The sequence below is a fragment of the Lemur catta genome, chromosome 11 (genome assembly GCF_020740605.2).
Source record: "Lemur catta isolate mLemCat1 chromosome 11, mLemCat1.pri, whole genome shotgun sequence".
Lineage (NCBI taxonomy): Eukaryota > Metazoa > Chordata > Mammalia > Primates > Lemuridae > Lemur > Lemur catta.
The window spans coordinates 48654430-48670039 of NC_059138.1; the positions used below are offsets into that span (position 1 = coordinate 48654430).

Sequence of the window (15610 nt, forward strand, 5' to 3'; positions counted from 1 at the left end):
TCTTTTTATTATCAGAATAACAATCATTTCCTCTGCTTGCATTCTCAGAGGGCTTTCCTGTAATTTCTTCATGAGGGGAAATTTCTTGTTTCCCTAAGACAATCTATTTATGGGATAAAATGGTTAAGTCTAAAATTTTCACAACAAAACAGACCCTCCAGTTCTTATATGAACATTCTAATGAGGGTACTTACTTTTGATTCTTTTTCCAGAAGTAGCAAGTGAGAGCCACCAGCAAAACAGCCATGAAAGCTCCCACACCTGCTCCCACTTTCAGCCAAAAGTCAACTGTTTCGCAGGTTGACAACTTTTTCTCAGGCAAAGAAATTCCTTTAATGCACCATTTAGGTTCATTCCATACATACAAGGTTTCCTTTTTTAAATAAATAAATAAAACCACATACAACATGAGAAATGAGATTCAGATTCAATTGTGAAAGCTAGATTTGTTACGAGGTCAATTTCTCACCTAGAAGAAAAAAGGGTTTTGCTAACCGTTTACTTATAGTATAACAGACACACAGGATTATTCACCATTCATTTAACAGAAGCTCCAGAAAGAGAGGGAAAAGGATACAGAAGTGAGAGAATAAGGAAATAATGAGCGAAAATGTGAAAACCAAACAAAGACATGGATTGTCACATTGGAAGGGCTCAATACATGCTGGGGAGACTGAATAAAAATCACTCCATCTGGACACATCTTTTGGGCTATGTTCCTTAAATTTTGATGATCCTTGACTTCTTACTCATGTTTTTGATACAAGCTTAGGTTGTTTAATATAATTCATGGGAGTGGGTGGCACCCACCCATCATGTGGGCCCATTTTCCCAACTAGCATCTATTCTAACCAGAAGAGCAGACCCTGGACCAAGGACATACTGGTGGCACCATGCCTGGCAGACTTGGGTGATTCATGTGGGGTGGGCACATGGACTGCGGTCTCCTTCCCCATGCCAAAATGAGGAAGGCATTATTCCAGGTCATCACCACCCACACCAGGTGCTCTGGTCCTCCCAAAAGAGATGACTCAATACCTTTAAGGCAATGCTTTTCAAACTGCAAGTTACAGTTATCTAGTGAATTAAAAAAAAAATCAATATACTGGGTCTCAACCAGAAATTTTTTTAATAAATAGATTAAATAAGGCAGATCAAAAGAGAACATCAGAGTACAGTACATGGCTCCTCAACATATTCAGTGACCACTAGCAATTTGCATGATTATATCCATTGACATTAAATGACACAGGGCATGTATCTCGTAATGTGTCACTTTTATCAACACCCTAACAGAAGGATAACACCATAATGTTTAATTTTATCTTTTATATACATAAACATGTTTTTGCACGTAGTCATGAAGTGATATGGAGGAGAATCTTATTTACTTTGAGGAAAAGTTTCAATTAAGTTTTGTATAGGAACTTTCAGCATGTTTCTTAGAAAGGATATTAGTGATCACATTTTTTTGTTAGTATATGACAATTTGTAACATTTTCATGAAACTTAGTGCAAATAAATTACTTATAACATGGGTCACATTATTTTTATTAAAATGATGAGGTAAGAAATGCTGAGACCTGTTCAAATTCAACTGCTGCATCTCAAAGCATAAATAATGACTATGCAAAGAAAAATGTAAACTCTAGTTGGCAAACATTGACTTCATTTGAAGTGCATTTTAACAAGAAAAAAATACTGTGCCAGAGTTTATATGGCTTTATCAAATGTGCAACATCCAACAAAAATGGCAAGCTCTGATATGTAATGACAGTTTTATAAAAAAATCTTAAAACTTCAAAATTAAAAAGATACTTGCAAACTCAGAATACCTAACTTTTCAATAAGCTCCTCAAATACTGACAAAGAAAAAAAAACAAGCTATTGGCAAAATGTCTCAGTCTCAGTAATTATATAACTATTAATTAGAAAGCATTATTCCTTCATTCAATCACATATCATTGGAAAACAGAAAATGACACTACAGCTGAAAAATGTATTCTTGCAGCATGTAGGAAAATTTTGTAAACAGGGTGAGATCAATTTGATGATAAATAGAAAAACATTCCTCTTAGTGATAATACAGTATCTCTTCAAATCTTTACCACTACATGACATTCAGAAGTAATGCTTAATACACACTTAGAACCTAGTATAGATTTTTGAGATCCAATTTGATAAGAGCACTTTTATCCCAAGTTGTGTAGCTCTTTTTGTTAACATCAGCTATATGTGGCAGGCTTCTTGTATTGGGTAAATTTAACTTCATATGCATCTGTAGTAGATATATTTACAGAACTTGGGAAGTGCATGGTCAGTCAACATTAAGTGAAAAATTATAAAGGGTGGTGCAGAAAAATGGTGTGGAAACACTGTGGGATGGTTTAAAATTTTTGAAACGCCATTGCAATATTTTGTAATAACTATTTTTTTCTATCATGAAGTTTTGACATCCAAAAAATATCCACATATGTTCACTGATATAATGGAAAACACAGCAAAAGTTGTTATTTGCATACGAAGCTCATTTGAAATATTTTATCTGGAGATTGGAGGTGGCCATCCCCACTCACTGCATCACACCCCTTTGCAGCTGCAGTGGAATATGCTAAATAAGGTATATGAACTCAGGAATGACATTCAAATTTTTCTAACTGAAGCTCAATATCCTTTGGCAAACATTTTCAAAATTGATATCTAAATATAACAGAAGGATATATTTAACTTCTGGTATTTCTCAAATTAAATTTATAATTATAGGGGTGGAATTACAAATTCCAACATGTCAAGCACATCAAAAATCCAAAAGATATTATTCTTAAAGGCCAAAGCAAATACTTAAGAAGAATCACGTAGCAACTACCTATTCTCAATATCCTTATAATAAGTTGAAGAGAACCTTAGCAATGAAGACAGTTTGAATGAAATAAAATTAGAGAAACTGTTGCAACCTTAGTGTCTTCTACATCTCATCATTACCTTCCAGAAGAGAAATAGTGAATATTAAAGAATGTTTGGATAAAAAATCATGAAGCTTTTCAAAACCTTTGAGTTAAATTTGGTAGCCAAAGAAGGGGATACAGCTTAGTTTTTCATTTATTTTAATCAACAATTATAAGATATATCATAATTTTGGAATAAAGAAAAACAATTTCAATTTCTGAAGCAGAAAAAGTATCATTATCATTATGAACATTAACAAGAAACCATTTTTGTGAACCTGGAATTTTCATCCTTGACCCACTTAAAAATGTTAACAAGAAACTGTCTCAACAGTTCACTGAGTGAGCGGCACCATTCCTGCATACTCTGAACTCGAATAAGCCATCTGCAGGTAAGCACATTTGACAAATTAAATAACACATTTCCTAATTTTTGTTTTAGTGTTGTCTATTTGGGGATTTTTCCTATTTTGTATTAAATGATTAATAAGAATATACTTTATATTAACTTGATGCTAGTACTTCATCATAAAATATGAATAAAGGTATTGTTCCATGGAACTGCATTTCACTTTCAGGCATTCTCTGAGTATCTAATTTGTGTCTGTGTACTGGGTTGGATGTATAATATACTTCTTACTACAATTTCACAGTCATTAAAATTTTAAAAACACCCACTTAGAAAATAATTCTCTATATTTTTTCCTAGGGGTAAGTTGAACACAACTGCTGCCAAATACTCTGAACGCATGGGACTGGGTGGAAGCCTTCTGATTCCATCCCTCTCACGTTCCTGCCCTCCAACCTGCTAACTGCATGTTCTTCAAGACTTTTCTGGGCAAAAAAAGCTCCCTCTCTCCAATCCCCTTAGTCAGTCAGTGGGTGTTCTAGTGTGTTCCCCTCTCCATGCTGACCTGCAGATCAGTCCTATCCCATCTACCTTCTAGCTTACAGAAATCCCATCTAAACCTCTGGTCCTCTGAGGCCCACTTTCCACTAGAGTTTCCAGCAGCACTGGTTTTGATTTACTTTCCCCTGCACTTCCTTACTATCATTTCAATGGAACTTGGGGATTGTGAGGTGGGGTGCAAGTAGTCTTGAAGGAGATTAAGTTGGGTTTTTTTCCATGATACTACTCAAAGCTGGTGCAGTGAAGTAGGCTCTCCCAAACACTACTGAAAAAAGTGAAAACTGATATAATCAAACAAATTTGGTGATATATACCAAGAACTTTAAAAATTTCCAGTTCCTTGGATCCGATTAACTTCTTTCTGGTAATAAACTCTAAGGAAATAATAAAATTTCTAACAAATATATTCATTACAAAGTTATTTATGAAAGGATTGCTTTTCATTTTTTCTCAAGACTCTAACAGGAAAATTATTAATCCAAAATTATATAAATAATGGAATATTTTTCAATAACAAAAATATCGTGTTTTAAAAAATTTAATGAGAAGGGAAATTTTTAACAACATATTAAATGTAAAAAGGAAACAAAAAATATATAGGGTAGAACCCCAACCTTATTTAAGAAAACAAGCAGCAAATAAGTACACAAATGATTTCAGAGAAAATATAGAGTAGAATCTTGATTTTATATGGATACGCTTATAGCTTTTTGACATGTTTCTTGTGGTGACTCACTTATACCATTCTCATCTTAATTATTCCTACCTACATTATATAAACTACATGTTGCTTTAATGATATCATTCCTTTATCAGCCAGGTAAATATCCATAGCCCATGTGTCTCCCTTGCCATGACTGATTTTCCTCAAGTCCAGTATATATCTGCAGGTATCCCAGCATTTGAGAGTTGAGCGACCATTGATTTTAAATATATGTTAGTGTCACATTAAGTTAACTATAAGCTTTAGTCATGCTCCTGAACCTGAATTTCTATGATATGATTCCAGACTAACCAAGTATATCTTCAATGACACAGTTCTGCTTAGATGGATTCGGTCCTTACCTGAAATCCTCTCTTGCAGGCTCCCTCAATCTCGTGGAAGTCATGCTCCGTGCACAGAGGGCAAGCTTCAGCACTCTCCCACAGGAAATAGAAAGCACACCCATCACAAGTACCTGCTGGGCACTTGCTGAAACAAAAAACAAACAAACAGAAACCCATAAAAATGACAGCTTGTGTAACACATTCAATCCAATCAACATTTGGGTTCCTATTGCATTCTGGGGAACATTGTGTGGATGCTGAGGAAACCCAAATGGAAAAAAATCTAAAAGAGACAAAACCACAATGAGATAATATTTTATACTTATTTGGGTGGCTAGACTCAAAAAACAGATAATAACAAGTGTCGTGAGGATGTAGAGAAATTGGAATACTCATATACTGCTAATAAGACTGTAAAATGGTGCAGCTGCTTTGGAACAGTACTCTAGCAGTTCCTTAGACAATTAAACATAGAATTACCATATAATCCAGCAAGTCCACTCGTAGGAGTAAAAACATACATCCACACAAACACTTGTAAATGAATGCAGAGCAGCATGAATCATAATAACCAAAAGGTGGAAACAACCTAAATGTTCATCAACAGATGCATGGATGAACAACATGTAGTATATCTGTACAATGCAATATTATTCCACCATAGAAAGAAATGAAGTACTAATACATGCCACAACTTGAATGAACCTTAAAAATATTATGCTAAGTGAAAGAAACAAGTCACAAAGTTCAACATATTATCCTATTCCTTTGAAAATCCAGAATAGGGAAATCTGTAGAGACAGAGAGTAAATTGGTAGTTGCTTAGGGCTGGGAAAGGAGCTAGGGCACAGGGAGATGAGAATTAAAGGGTATGAGGTTTCTTTTTGAGGTGATAAAAATGTTCTAAAATTGACTATGATGGTGTTTGCACATATCTGTGAATATGCTAAAAACCACTGAATTGTATTCTTTACATGGATAAATTGTATATAGTATGTGAATTAAATTTCTATAAAGCTGTTTGTAAAATTTTTAAAGAGAGACAAACACAGATAATGACAAATAGCTCTGGAAAGGCTTCTTGGTGGAAACGATGTCTAAGCCAAAATAAAAGTGAAGAAAGCAAAGGAATTCCTGCCAGAGGGATGAGAGAGTATGATGAATCAGTAAGAAATTACATGTAGGTCATTGTTGCTGGAGCTTCAAGAGCAAGACAGTGGGTGAGTGCTGGGCATACAGGCAGGAAAGGCCTCATATGTTAAGAAGGCTATAATTTCTAAGGCAATGCACTTAGGCAAGATGCTTCAGAGCTGCAGTCCCCAACCCCCAGTCTGCAGCCCACCAGGAACCCGGCTGCATAGCAAGAGGTGATGGTGAGCAAGTGAAGCCCACCGGTACCCACAGCCACTCTCCACCACCCTAACCCGACCCCCCACCCCCCGTCAGATCAGTGGTGGCATCAGACCATCATAGGAGCACGAACCCCAATGCAAACTGCACATGCGAAGGATCCACGTTGCACACTCCCCATGAGAATCCAACATCTGATGATCTGAGATGCCAACCAACCATCAGGTCAACACACAACTCAGTGATATAATGATTTTACACTCCTAGGCTTCCTTGGCCTGATGATGATTTCAGGAGGTGGTTACCTTCACCACTCTGCAGATGATGGATGGGGCTTACACAGAGACAGAATCACCCTGAATCAACCACAAGGCAGGACTTGGATGGAGACTTTTAGAAATTCTGCTTTTTGAGAGGTGGACTCATTACATCAACTTGCCTCTTTCATTTTAGGAATAGAAAAACACAGCATGGCTGAAAAATGAACCTGCTGCTACTGTGTACAGAATCCTTACCGATTAAAGCCAGAAGCTATTTGGAAAGGTTCTAGTGAGAATGGCTGTTCTGTTCATGAATTCATTAGAACTAGGGGAATATTGTTCTCTTAATTTGTCTACTATACTTTAAGCTCCCTTAAGTCAAACCAAAATATAGGCTTTGCCTGAAAACCTCCTTCAGACCTCAGCTGGTGCTGAGTACAGGTGTCCTGAAACACCTAATACCAAAAGGACACAAAATAATGACAATCAAAAAAGGACTGCTTTTAAGTTTTAACTTCAAATGCCTTTCTAATGATACATGGTACAAAATTATAATTTTCAGTCTACCAGAAAAGTAAAATTTCATACTCTTAGTTAACTAAATATAGTCTAAGAAACCCTAGAATATGAACACTAAAAAAAAAATCTATGTGTCTAAAAATTAACTGCATTTTTGCATACCTATTTTTCCAAAGTGTCTGTGTGCTGTAGACTAAGCAGACATGGTGGGATGTGAAGGAAAGCAATGTTCTTTAGTAACATATTGTATCAGAGTCTCACTGTTACTTGTCAGAGCTAAGAACAATGCTGAATAGTGATTTTTAGAAAAATAGCTTAACTCTTATCTGCCTTAATTTCACTGTTTGTAAAAAGGGAGTAATGAATATATTCAGACTAAGAAACAAAGATTTAAAAAAGGTAAGTATGATAAATGGAAACCATGCCACATAAAATATTATCCCTACTTTCCACCTTCTATATCAGTAAAGGCAACTCAAAATTGCTTTTTTAAAAATTGAGTAATAATAAGAAAAATTCTTCAAGAACACTATTTTTTGCCTAACAATGATGTGCTACTTTAAAAATAATTATGTTTACCTGATCATTTAGCAAAAACTACCAATATGCTCTCCACTTCAAATCTCTATTCCCCAAGTTACTTTCTTCTTTATCTTTCTAACACAGAGAAGTTATTCGGGGAGTGGGAACAAACTACTTCTCATGGGAAAATAGAAGAGTAAGTCTGTTAAAGTTTGAGAAAAAAGAATTCAAAAAATGAAAAGAAAAAGAAAATTAATGAAAGCTGCTAAAACTTCTAAAGCGAAGACCTGGGTTACAATTCTAACTGGACTTTCAAATGGTTGTGTGTTTTCCCACAAATGACTCAACTCCTCCTTTCCCCTGCCTCATTTTTGTAATTTGTCAAAATCAAATGTCTGCTATATTACCTTCCCAGGTTAGTTATAATAGATAAAATGACAGAACAATTTTGGAAAGTTCAAAGCACTGCAAAAATATAAAAGACTATTAGCAATGCACATCACCTTCTAAAGAACCAATATAAACACTGAAACTGCAACAACAACAAAAAAAAAATCAAGACACTTATGTAATTTATAAAGCTGCCAATAGGTGTCAAAACAGTAAAATGATTCAGTGCCTCTCTTTAGTAGACTTCACTTTTTAAAAGATACTCTTAAGTTAAAAGTAGTTTAATTTAGAATCAATTCTTTAATTCTTTTAACCCAATGAGTCATTTAAAATGCAGAATACCCAAATTTAATCCTTTGTTATAAACCTCAGTTTCTCAGTTTAAATGAGGCCTTCCCTGTGAAATGACAAGGATATATGAGGCAATAATAATTTCAATAGCGCTCATTTATAGCATGAAAATAGGAAAAAAGTACAAGAGAAAAAAATACTTTCTTCTACCAAGAACAAAAAAGCAAACAGTAAAATAAATACTTTATTGCCAAATATTTGAAATACTTTTTTGTTTGATTACCTGTCCTACCACCAACTCCTCCCACCTCCTCCCAGCTCTTCAAAGCTGGAATGCAGAGGTGCCACTAATGGTGCTTCTTTTATAACTTTTGATTTATGTGATCACCAGAGAAACCAGTGAGTAAATGTCTAAAGAGACAGTACATGGTCATGAATAGCTGGGGCATGCAAGGCTGGGATTCTACAAGATTGCTAGATGTGCTGTGAGTCCTAGGCAGAGAAAAGACCACAAGGACAAGCAGGTGGACCTTGATTTGGTTTTACTAGTAAATGAGGCATAGACTTCCCAGTTTCCTTACTTTACTTTTGGGATTACTTTATAAATCAGGATGGTACTGGCAAGATGTAAGAAGTCAGATTAAGCTTTTTTTAGGAAGTTAGTCCTTAGATTCTAAAATGGGATACATTTCCCGGAGGATAACTGGACAGAGCAATGAACTACTGGTGTCATCTTTTAAATAAATCAACTTTCCTAAAGCAGGATCTACTGGGTTCATATCATGAATTCATGGAGAAGAATCTTTTCTTCTGAACTATTATGAGCTAATACTCGACCTATTATTAACTGTTTGCATCCTTTATAATTCAGGATAAATTTGTTATGCCAAAACTTCATTTAAAATACGAAAGTTAAAACAAACTTATCTACATTGTAGATATGTTTCTGACCCTTCTGGATATTATCTCAGGAAACTGGGGGTAAAGGCCATGGTCTTGTGTGCCTAGGACATCTGTCAGTTGAGTTATCTTCTGGGATAAACTGTTGTTGCTGAGTTTCTTTCAAAAGGGGCTTTGGAGTGTTTCTTGGGGCTCTCCAAGGTGGGGTATTCATACTGGCATTGGTGATACTGTCTCTAACCTGCTGTTCATGATTTCTCTCAGGTTTGGCATCTCAGAAAATCCAGCCTTTCTCTGCTGAGGATTTCTCGTCCCCTCTTGTGTGTGGTCCATAAAACACTATTGCATCTTGCTCCAATTTCAATTTTGTTAACATATAAACTGCTTATAACTGTGTCTTAGTCCACTCAGGCTCCTATAACAAAATATATTAACCTAGGTAGCTTATAAACAACAGAAATTTAGTTCTTACAGTCCTAGAGGCTGTGAAGTCCAAAGTCAAGATGTCATCAGATTCAATGTCTGGTGAGGATTTGCTCCCTGCTTCAAAGATACCACTCTTGCTGCATGCTCACATGGTGGAAGGGGTCAGCTAGCTCTCTGGAGTCTTTTTTATAAGGGTAGTAATCCCATTCATGTAGGCAGAGCCATCATGACCTAATCAATCCCCTCCCAAAGGCACCGCCTTCTAATACCATCCCCTTGGTATCAGTATTAATTGATGATATTTCAACATACGAATTTAGGGAGATACAAACATTCAGATCACAGCAGACCGAGTTAAAACATAAGATTTTTTTACCCACAGCTCTTAGATCCAGGGTTATAAAATTCTACCAATCTCCTGCAAAAAAACTCCCTTTCTAAAGATTCTGTCCTGAGTTAATTACCAAAGCCAGTATCAGATCAAGACCTAGGCAAACTAAATTAACTGACACTCCCTAGTTTCTTTTTTAAAAAAACTAAGTTTTATCATCCTTATTTCAAAATTTATCCTAAAATTTTATGATTTATATATCACAAAGATTACTTATCGGTATTTAATTATATAATTTTAGCAATTCTGTTTTAGAAATTTTCCATTTCTTGAACATAATGGCTTTCAGTTGTTTTGACTTATGCTCACGTTTTTATATACCTCCTTACTTTTTAATGTTCTAAGAACATATTTGATTTTAATCTTTTGAGTTAAATTCTTTTTAACTTGCACAGATTTAGATATCTATTATATGTTTATAAATTGTTCCGAGGAAAAAGAAAACAAGGGATTCATTTAAGTAGTCATCATTCTCTACCTGTTAAGAACTTAAAATGGATAGACTTTTTGGCTTTAACAGTCCTTTCCAAAAGACCAAAGAAAATACTACATTAATATCCATAGATTGGATTACTTTGATAGAAAGAGTCTACATTGGAGTCTCTGGAATAAATCCCTGGAGTGTTGACCACTAAATATTATCAGAATAGAACTGTGAAGCATCCCTATTGTGAGATACCAATATTCCCAGAGGCTACACTGATAATGAAGATGAATTTGGATTTTGAAGGAGGCTTTAGCAAAACAATTTTAGACTGATTTATAAACTACCCACGAAGTTAAGTAGAGTCATAAGTTGAGAAACAGAGAGAGAGAGAGAGATCATGATCTTCCTATAACTTATAACATTAATAAAGACCCTGTTTGAAGAAAGAGGATTCATTTAAAATAAGGCACCAATAATTCATAGATCAGTTGAGTTCTCCTCCAGGATAAATGTGATATTTGTTTTTAGTGTGATTCTTTGAAAATCTCTGCCCATGAGGAATAAGAGAGAAAAAATGTCAAGATGAAAGAATGATGGCATGAAAAGAACAATAGATACAGTCAGGAAACTAGTCCATCTTGACTGTGCCCCTCTATAGCTATACAACCTGGGGTGTGAGTGTTTCCTATTCTGTAAAGTAAATGGGTTTGACACAAAGATCTCATAGATGCTAGGGCATCTCTATTATCAGAGTAAAAATGGTTCCATTTGCCTGCTTTCTAATAAGGTCTTTTTATGTTCTATTAACTAACAGAAATTTCTCATGATTTTGAAAGAGCCCTTTGGGCACATGCTTAGGTCTAAATTCTCCCTAATGAGAGAAGAGCCTTCAGTTTCTCTACCACCTAAGATTATAATTAAAGGTTTGGGAAGCCTTTCAGGCAGCAGCTAAAGGGGCATCTATTTAGGGATATCAGCAGTCTATTGTGTTAGCAGTTTATTCTCTGCGTAAGGTGCAAACTGCACTAGAAAATCTCAAAGGTCCACTCCAGCTCTTAGATTCCATCTGCCACAAACACTGTGCTGCTTTTATCTAAAATGTCTCACACCCTCCAGACACTTTATGGAATTAGAAACCAATTACATTTGCCAGACCAAATAGACAGGCTGGAATTTCCAACTGCAGATGAGTAGACAGCCAGATAATTTGCTTATCCCCCTAATTTCTCAGGCAATACACAAAGAACACAAATTTCCCCCTTTTTCCTGCCCTATTCAATTTCTATTTAGACATTCTCATTTTTCTGGTGGGAATGTAAATTAGCATAACCTCTGTGGAAAACAGTATGGAGATTCCTAAAATGACTAAAAATAGAACTACCATTCAATCCAGCAATCCCAGTACTGGGCATCTACCCAAAGGAAAAGAAATCAATATATCAAAAAAATACCTGCACTCAAGTTTATCACAGTACTATTCACAATACGATAGCAAAGATATAGAATCAGTCTAAGTGTCCATCAATGGATGACAGAATAATGAAAATGTGATATATATATATATATATACACACATACACACAATGGAGAATACTATTCAGCCATAAAAAAGAATGAAATAATGTCTTTTGCAGAAACATGGATGGAACTGGAAGTTATTATCTTAAGTGACAAAAGCCAAGCACAGAAAGACAAATATTGCATGTTCTCACTCATAAGTGGGTGCTAAAAAATATGCCCACATGGATATAGAGAGCTAAATGATAGATAATGGAGACAGTGGAAGGTGAGGGGGTAGGAGGAGGTGGATGATGAGAAATTACGTACAATGGGCACAATGTATGTTATTTGGATGAGGGATACCCTAAAATCCCTGACTTGACCACTATGCAATCTGTGCATGTCACAAAATTGCACTTGTACTGCATAAATTTATATAAATTAAAAAGAAAAGGAGAAAAAAAGACATTCTAATTTTCCCAGGGCTGGGGTATTATGACATTTTCTCACGACACCAACAAATAGGGCCCCAGCCAACATTAGGACTGTTAAAGTTGCCTTTTCCTGGTTGGCCAAGATCCTTGGCCAAGACGAGAATTCCTGTGGGTGGCATCCCTTCTGCACTCTGGCACTTCTCGTCAGCACATGAGGCTTCTCAGGGCAAGGGTCTAGTATCTCCCTCTGCCCCTTGAAGATCTTAAAGTTCAAAAAAGAAAAAAAAAAGGTCCTCTTCAAAAGTAGCCCAAGAAACCTGGCTCTGTGAACATTTTTTTCCTGTTAGTAGGAAATCTTTATTCAGCCCTACAGCTAAAAAATACTCTATTTCAGAACAAGCTGCTGTTTCTCATGTTCTGATCCCGGAGCTCCCCCTTGTGGCTTGACGGGAAATTGATTCAAGAAAGAAAGGTGAGCACATTTAGGCTGTGGGGTCAAGTAGCTCCCCACGCAGTGGTCCACATACTTCAATGCACATCATAATTATAAGTAAATTTATCAAAATATGTGTAAAGGACTCCACCCTGTAGACTGTGACATTTTAAATTAGCTCTTCAGAAAACAAAAATGCAGAACAAAGTTTGAGAATCTGTCTCAGAAAAAAACAAGTCAAATTTTCAAAATGTGGGTTAAGACAAATGGTTCTCAAATTTTAATATGCATCAGACTTTGCCTTGTATTGTTTAAAACATTCCTGTGCTCAACATCCAGAGATTCTATAGAGAAGGCCCAGAAATTAATTTTTAAAATAAATGACACCTCAAGGTGTTCCACTGAGAAACCTTGGCAAAAATAATTAAGTTCATAAGTAGCAGATTGCTGGAGGTCAGAAGAGAAACTTCACTTTTCCTCTCCTCACAAGGAAAATTTCAGTTTCTAGGTGGCATCATTTAACCCCTGGAGACTATTTTCTTTATTATATTAAAACATTAGAACACACATTGGGAGAGTTAGAGGTATATATTTTCTAAAGGACAGACCTAATCTTTAGTAACATCATTTCCTTGAATCATAGACCTGGAGGAGGCTTTAGAAGTTATTCAAGTAGATGCCTAGAAATTAGACCCAGAGAGATTAATTGCTAGGTCCACAAAAAAAAAAGGACCCCCGAAGTTTTATAAAATAGAGTAGGCTCCTGAACTCAAAGCTATATGGTGGAATATCAGAGAATAATGAAAGACGCATGCCTTTACTGCTGGAATCTCTGAAGACGCCTTTTCAGAGTGTGGTTTGCTGCCTTGGCTCTAGCCTGGAGGCTGGCAGAGGGGTCCTCCTCCATGTGAGGCCCTGGAGCATTAGGCAACCTCTTCTCCTTTCTCTGGTATCTACTATCTTTTACTACATAATCCTGTTCTCACACTCTTCCCTCACCTAGAATAGGTGAAAAGAATAACTAAGTTATAGATCTGCGAGAAGCTGAGAAACGCAGTTGGTGAGAAGTGAATGCCAGTGTGTCTTTACACCCAAAAATAAGCCCAAAATACTGTGTTAACCACTGTAATTATTTTTAGGACACACAAGTAGTTGAAGCAATGCTTAGACCACTGATTTCCAATCCTGATGTGACATAGCAGGATAGCTTAAAATTTCTCAAAGGTTACTGTGAAACTATCAAACACAAAATTAAGTGGATCATTGTCTTTTTAAAACACATGCTTTTGCTAGCATGATGGAGAAAAATCTGCAAATCAAACTTGATCCAAAGGTACCTTAACTCTAAAAAGATTAGAAATAACCTACATACTGAACAATGAATAACTGTGAAAAATAAAAATCAGGAGATATTTATGTGTCACTCATGCCATTAAAGCAGTCTATATTTAAGTTGACAATTCTTCTGTGTCCATGAAATTACTTACTTTCTCCTAGTGTTCCAAATACATATGAACTATGTTAATCAGATACTGACTGTAGAGAGCTACATTGTTCCAATGCCAATATGTATTAAATGGACTGCATTATGTATTTTACAGGTCAGACTTACTTGGCGATTCTGCCATCATTAATTTTAAAAAATGAAGAGTTGGAAATAGATAATACAAATTATCTACCCTGGCCCCCATCCCCTTCCAGAGAAAGAAACTATGACTCAGAGGTTAAATTACTCAATCTAGATCACTCTGCTAGTTAACTGTTGATCCAGTACTATTTAATATAATCTAGGAAAGTTTCTTATCCAATTTTCAAAGAAATTGAGGCTAAACAATAAGATAAATGAAAGTATACAAGCAGTGTAATTAATTGTATATTGCTTAAATTATTTTCAAGAGAATTAGACACTTAAGGCAAACAGGACAAGAATACATCATTTAAAAGGCTGGGAAGTATTGAGATTGGACAAGGACTTATCCCTCTTAATAGGTGCTCAGCACATCCCTCCAACAAAAACCTACAGATTCTTTTGTTCTCTTTCTGCATTACATCCATAGAGAATATGTTTTAAAACAGTAAGACACTGAAGAGCTTTGTTTCCTCATGACAAATAGAACGTGGCATAATCATAGGGAAATAAGAATACCTGGGGACTGAAATCACTCCCGCTCCAGGTTTAGCAGGATTACACCTCATTTTCACAGCAGTTGATCGGCCATTAATACAAGATGTTGTAGTTGTGGAAGACCTATATTGTAAGGCAAATAATATTTTAAAAAACAGATATAATACAGATGACAAAGACAAAAATATCATGTGAATAATTGTTCTCATGCTCTATGAACAAATAAAAAAGAAAAATGTATTAAAGTTCACTGATTTAGAATTTTAATACAAACTCAGCTCATTTACTCTCACTGCCTATGAAAAGTTGACTATGTACCCAAGCAAAGTCATAAGGCATCAGCAAAGTGTTCAGTAAAAGTGTTATAATTTTAATCACAATTATAATCACAAAAAATTTTAAAGGAACAGGGACCACATCTACTTAGGCTGATGCTTTGATGTGTGAATTATAAATAATTACTGCCTAGACAATGAAGTAGACTCTCTTTATTGCCTAATTTAAAACAGTATACATATACATATCTATGAGAGAAACTACATAAGGCTTTCAAAATATTTCATATTTCCTACTTTTTATTAAGTTTCTCATTTAAGAACCAGTTACTATCAAGTACAACCTACATACTAGGAACCCCAAGGTGACATAATCTATCTTTCCCACCACAGTAACTCACAATGCAGTATATGATCATATACACACAATTATGAGTATATGAGTTACATATATATATGTGTGCG

At 35.5% G+C, this 15610-nt stretch overlaps 1 protein-coding gene across 1 annotated transcript in view; it reads right to left on the reverse strand.

The window, feature by feature from the left end:
• Window positions 1-15610, reverse strand: part of ELAPOR2 (endosome-lysosome associated apoptosis and autophagy regulator family member 2) — a 72116-nt gene that overhangs the window by 5771 nt on the left and 50735 nt on the right. Inside the window, exons 17-19 of the mRNA XM_045564548.1 lie at window positions 14892-14993; window positions 4921-5047; window positions 195-373 (exon numbers count right to left, since the gene is read on the reverse strand). Coding sequence (XP_045420504.1) covers window positions 195-373; window positions 4921-5047; window positions 14892-14993 — 408 coding nt within the window. The remainder of the gene's footprint in view (window positions 1-194; window positions 374-4920; window positions 5048-14891; window positions 14994-15610) is intronic.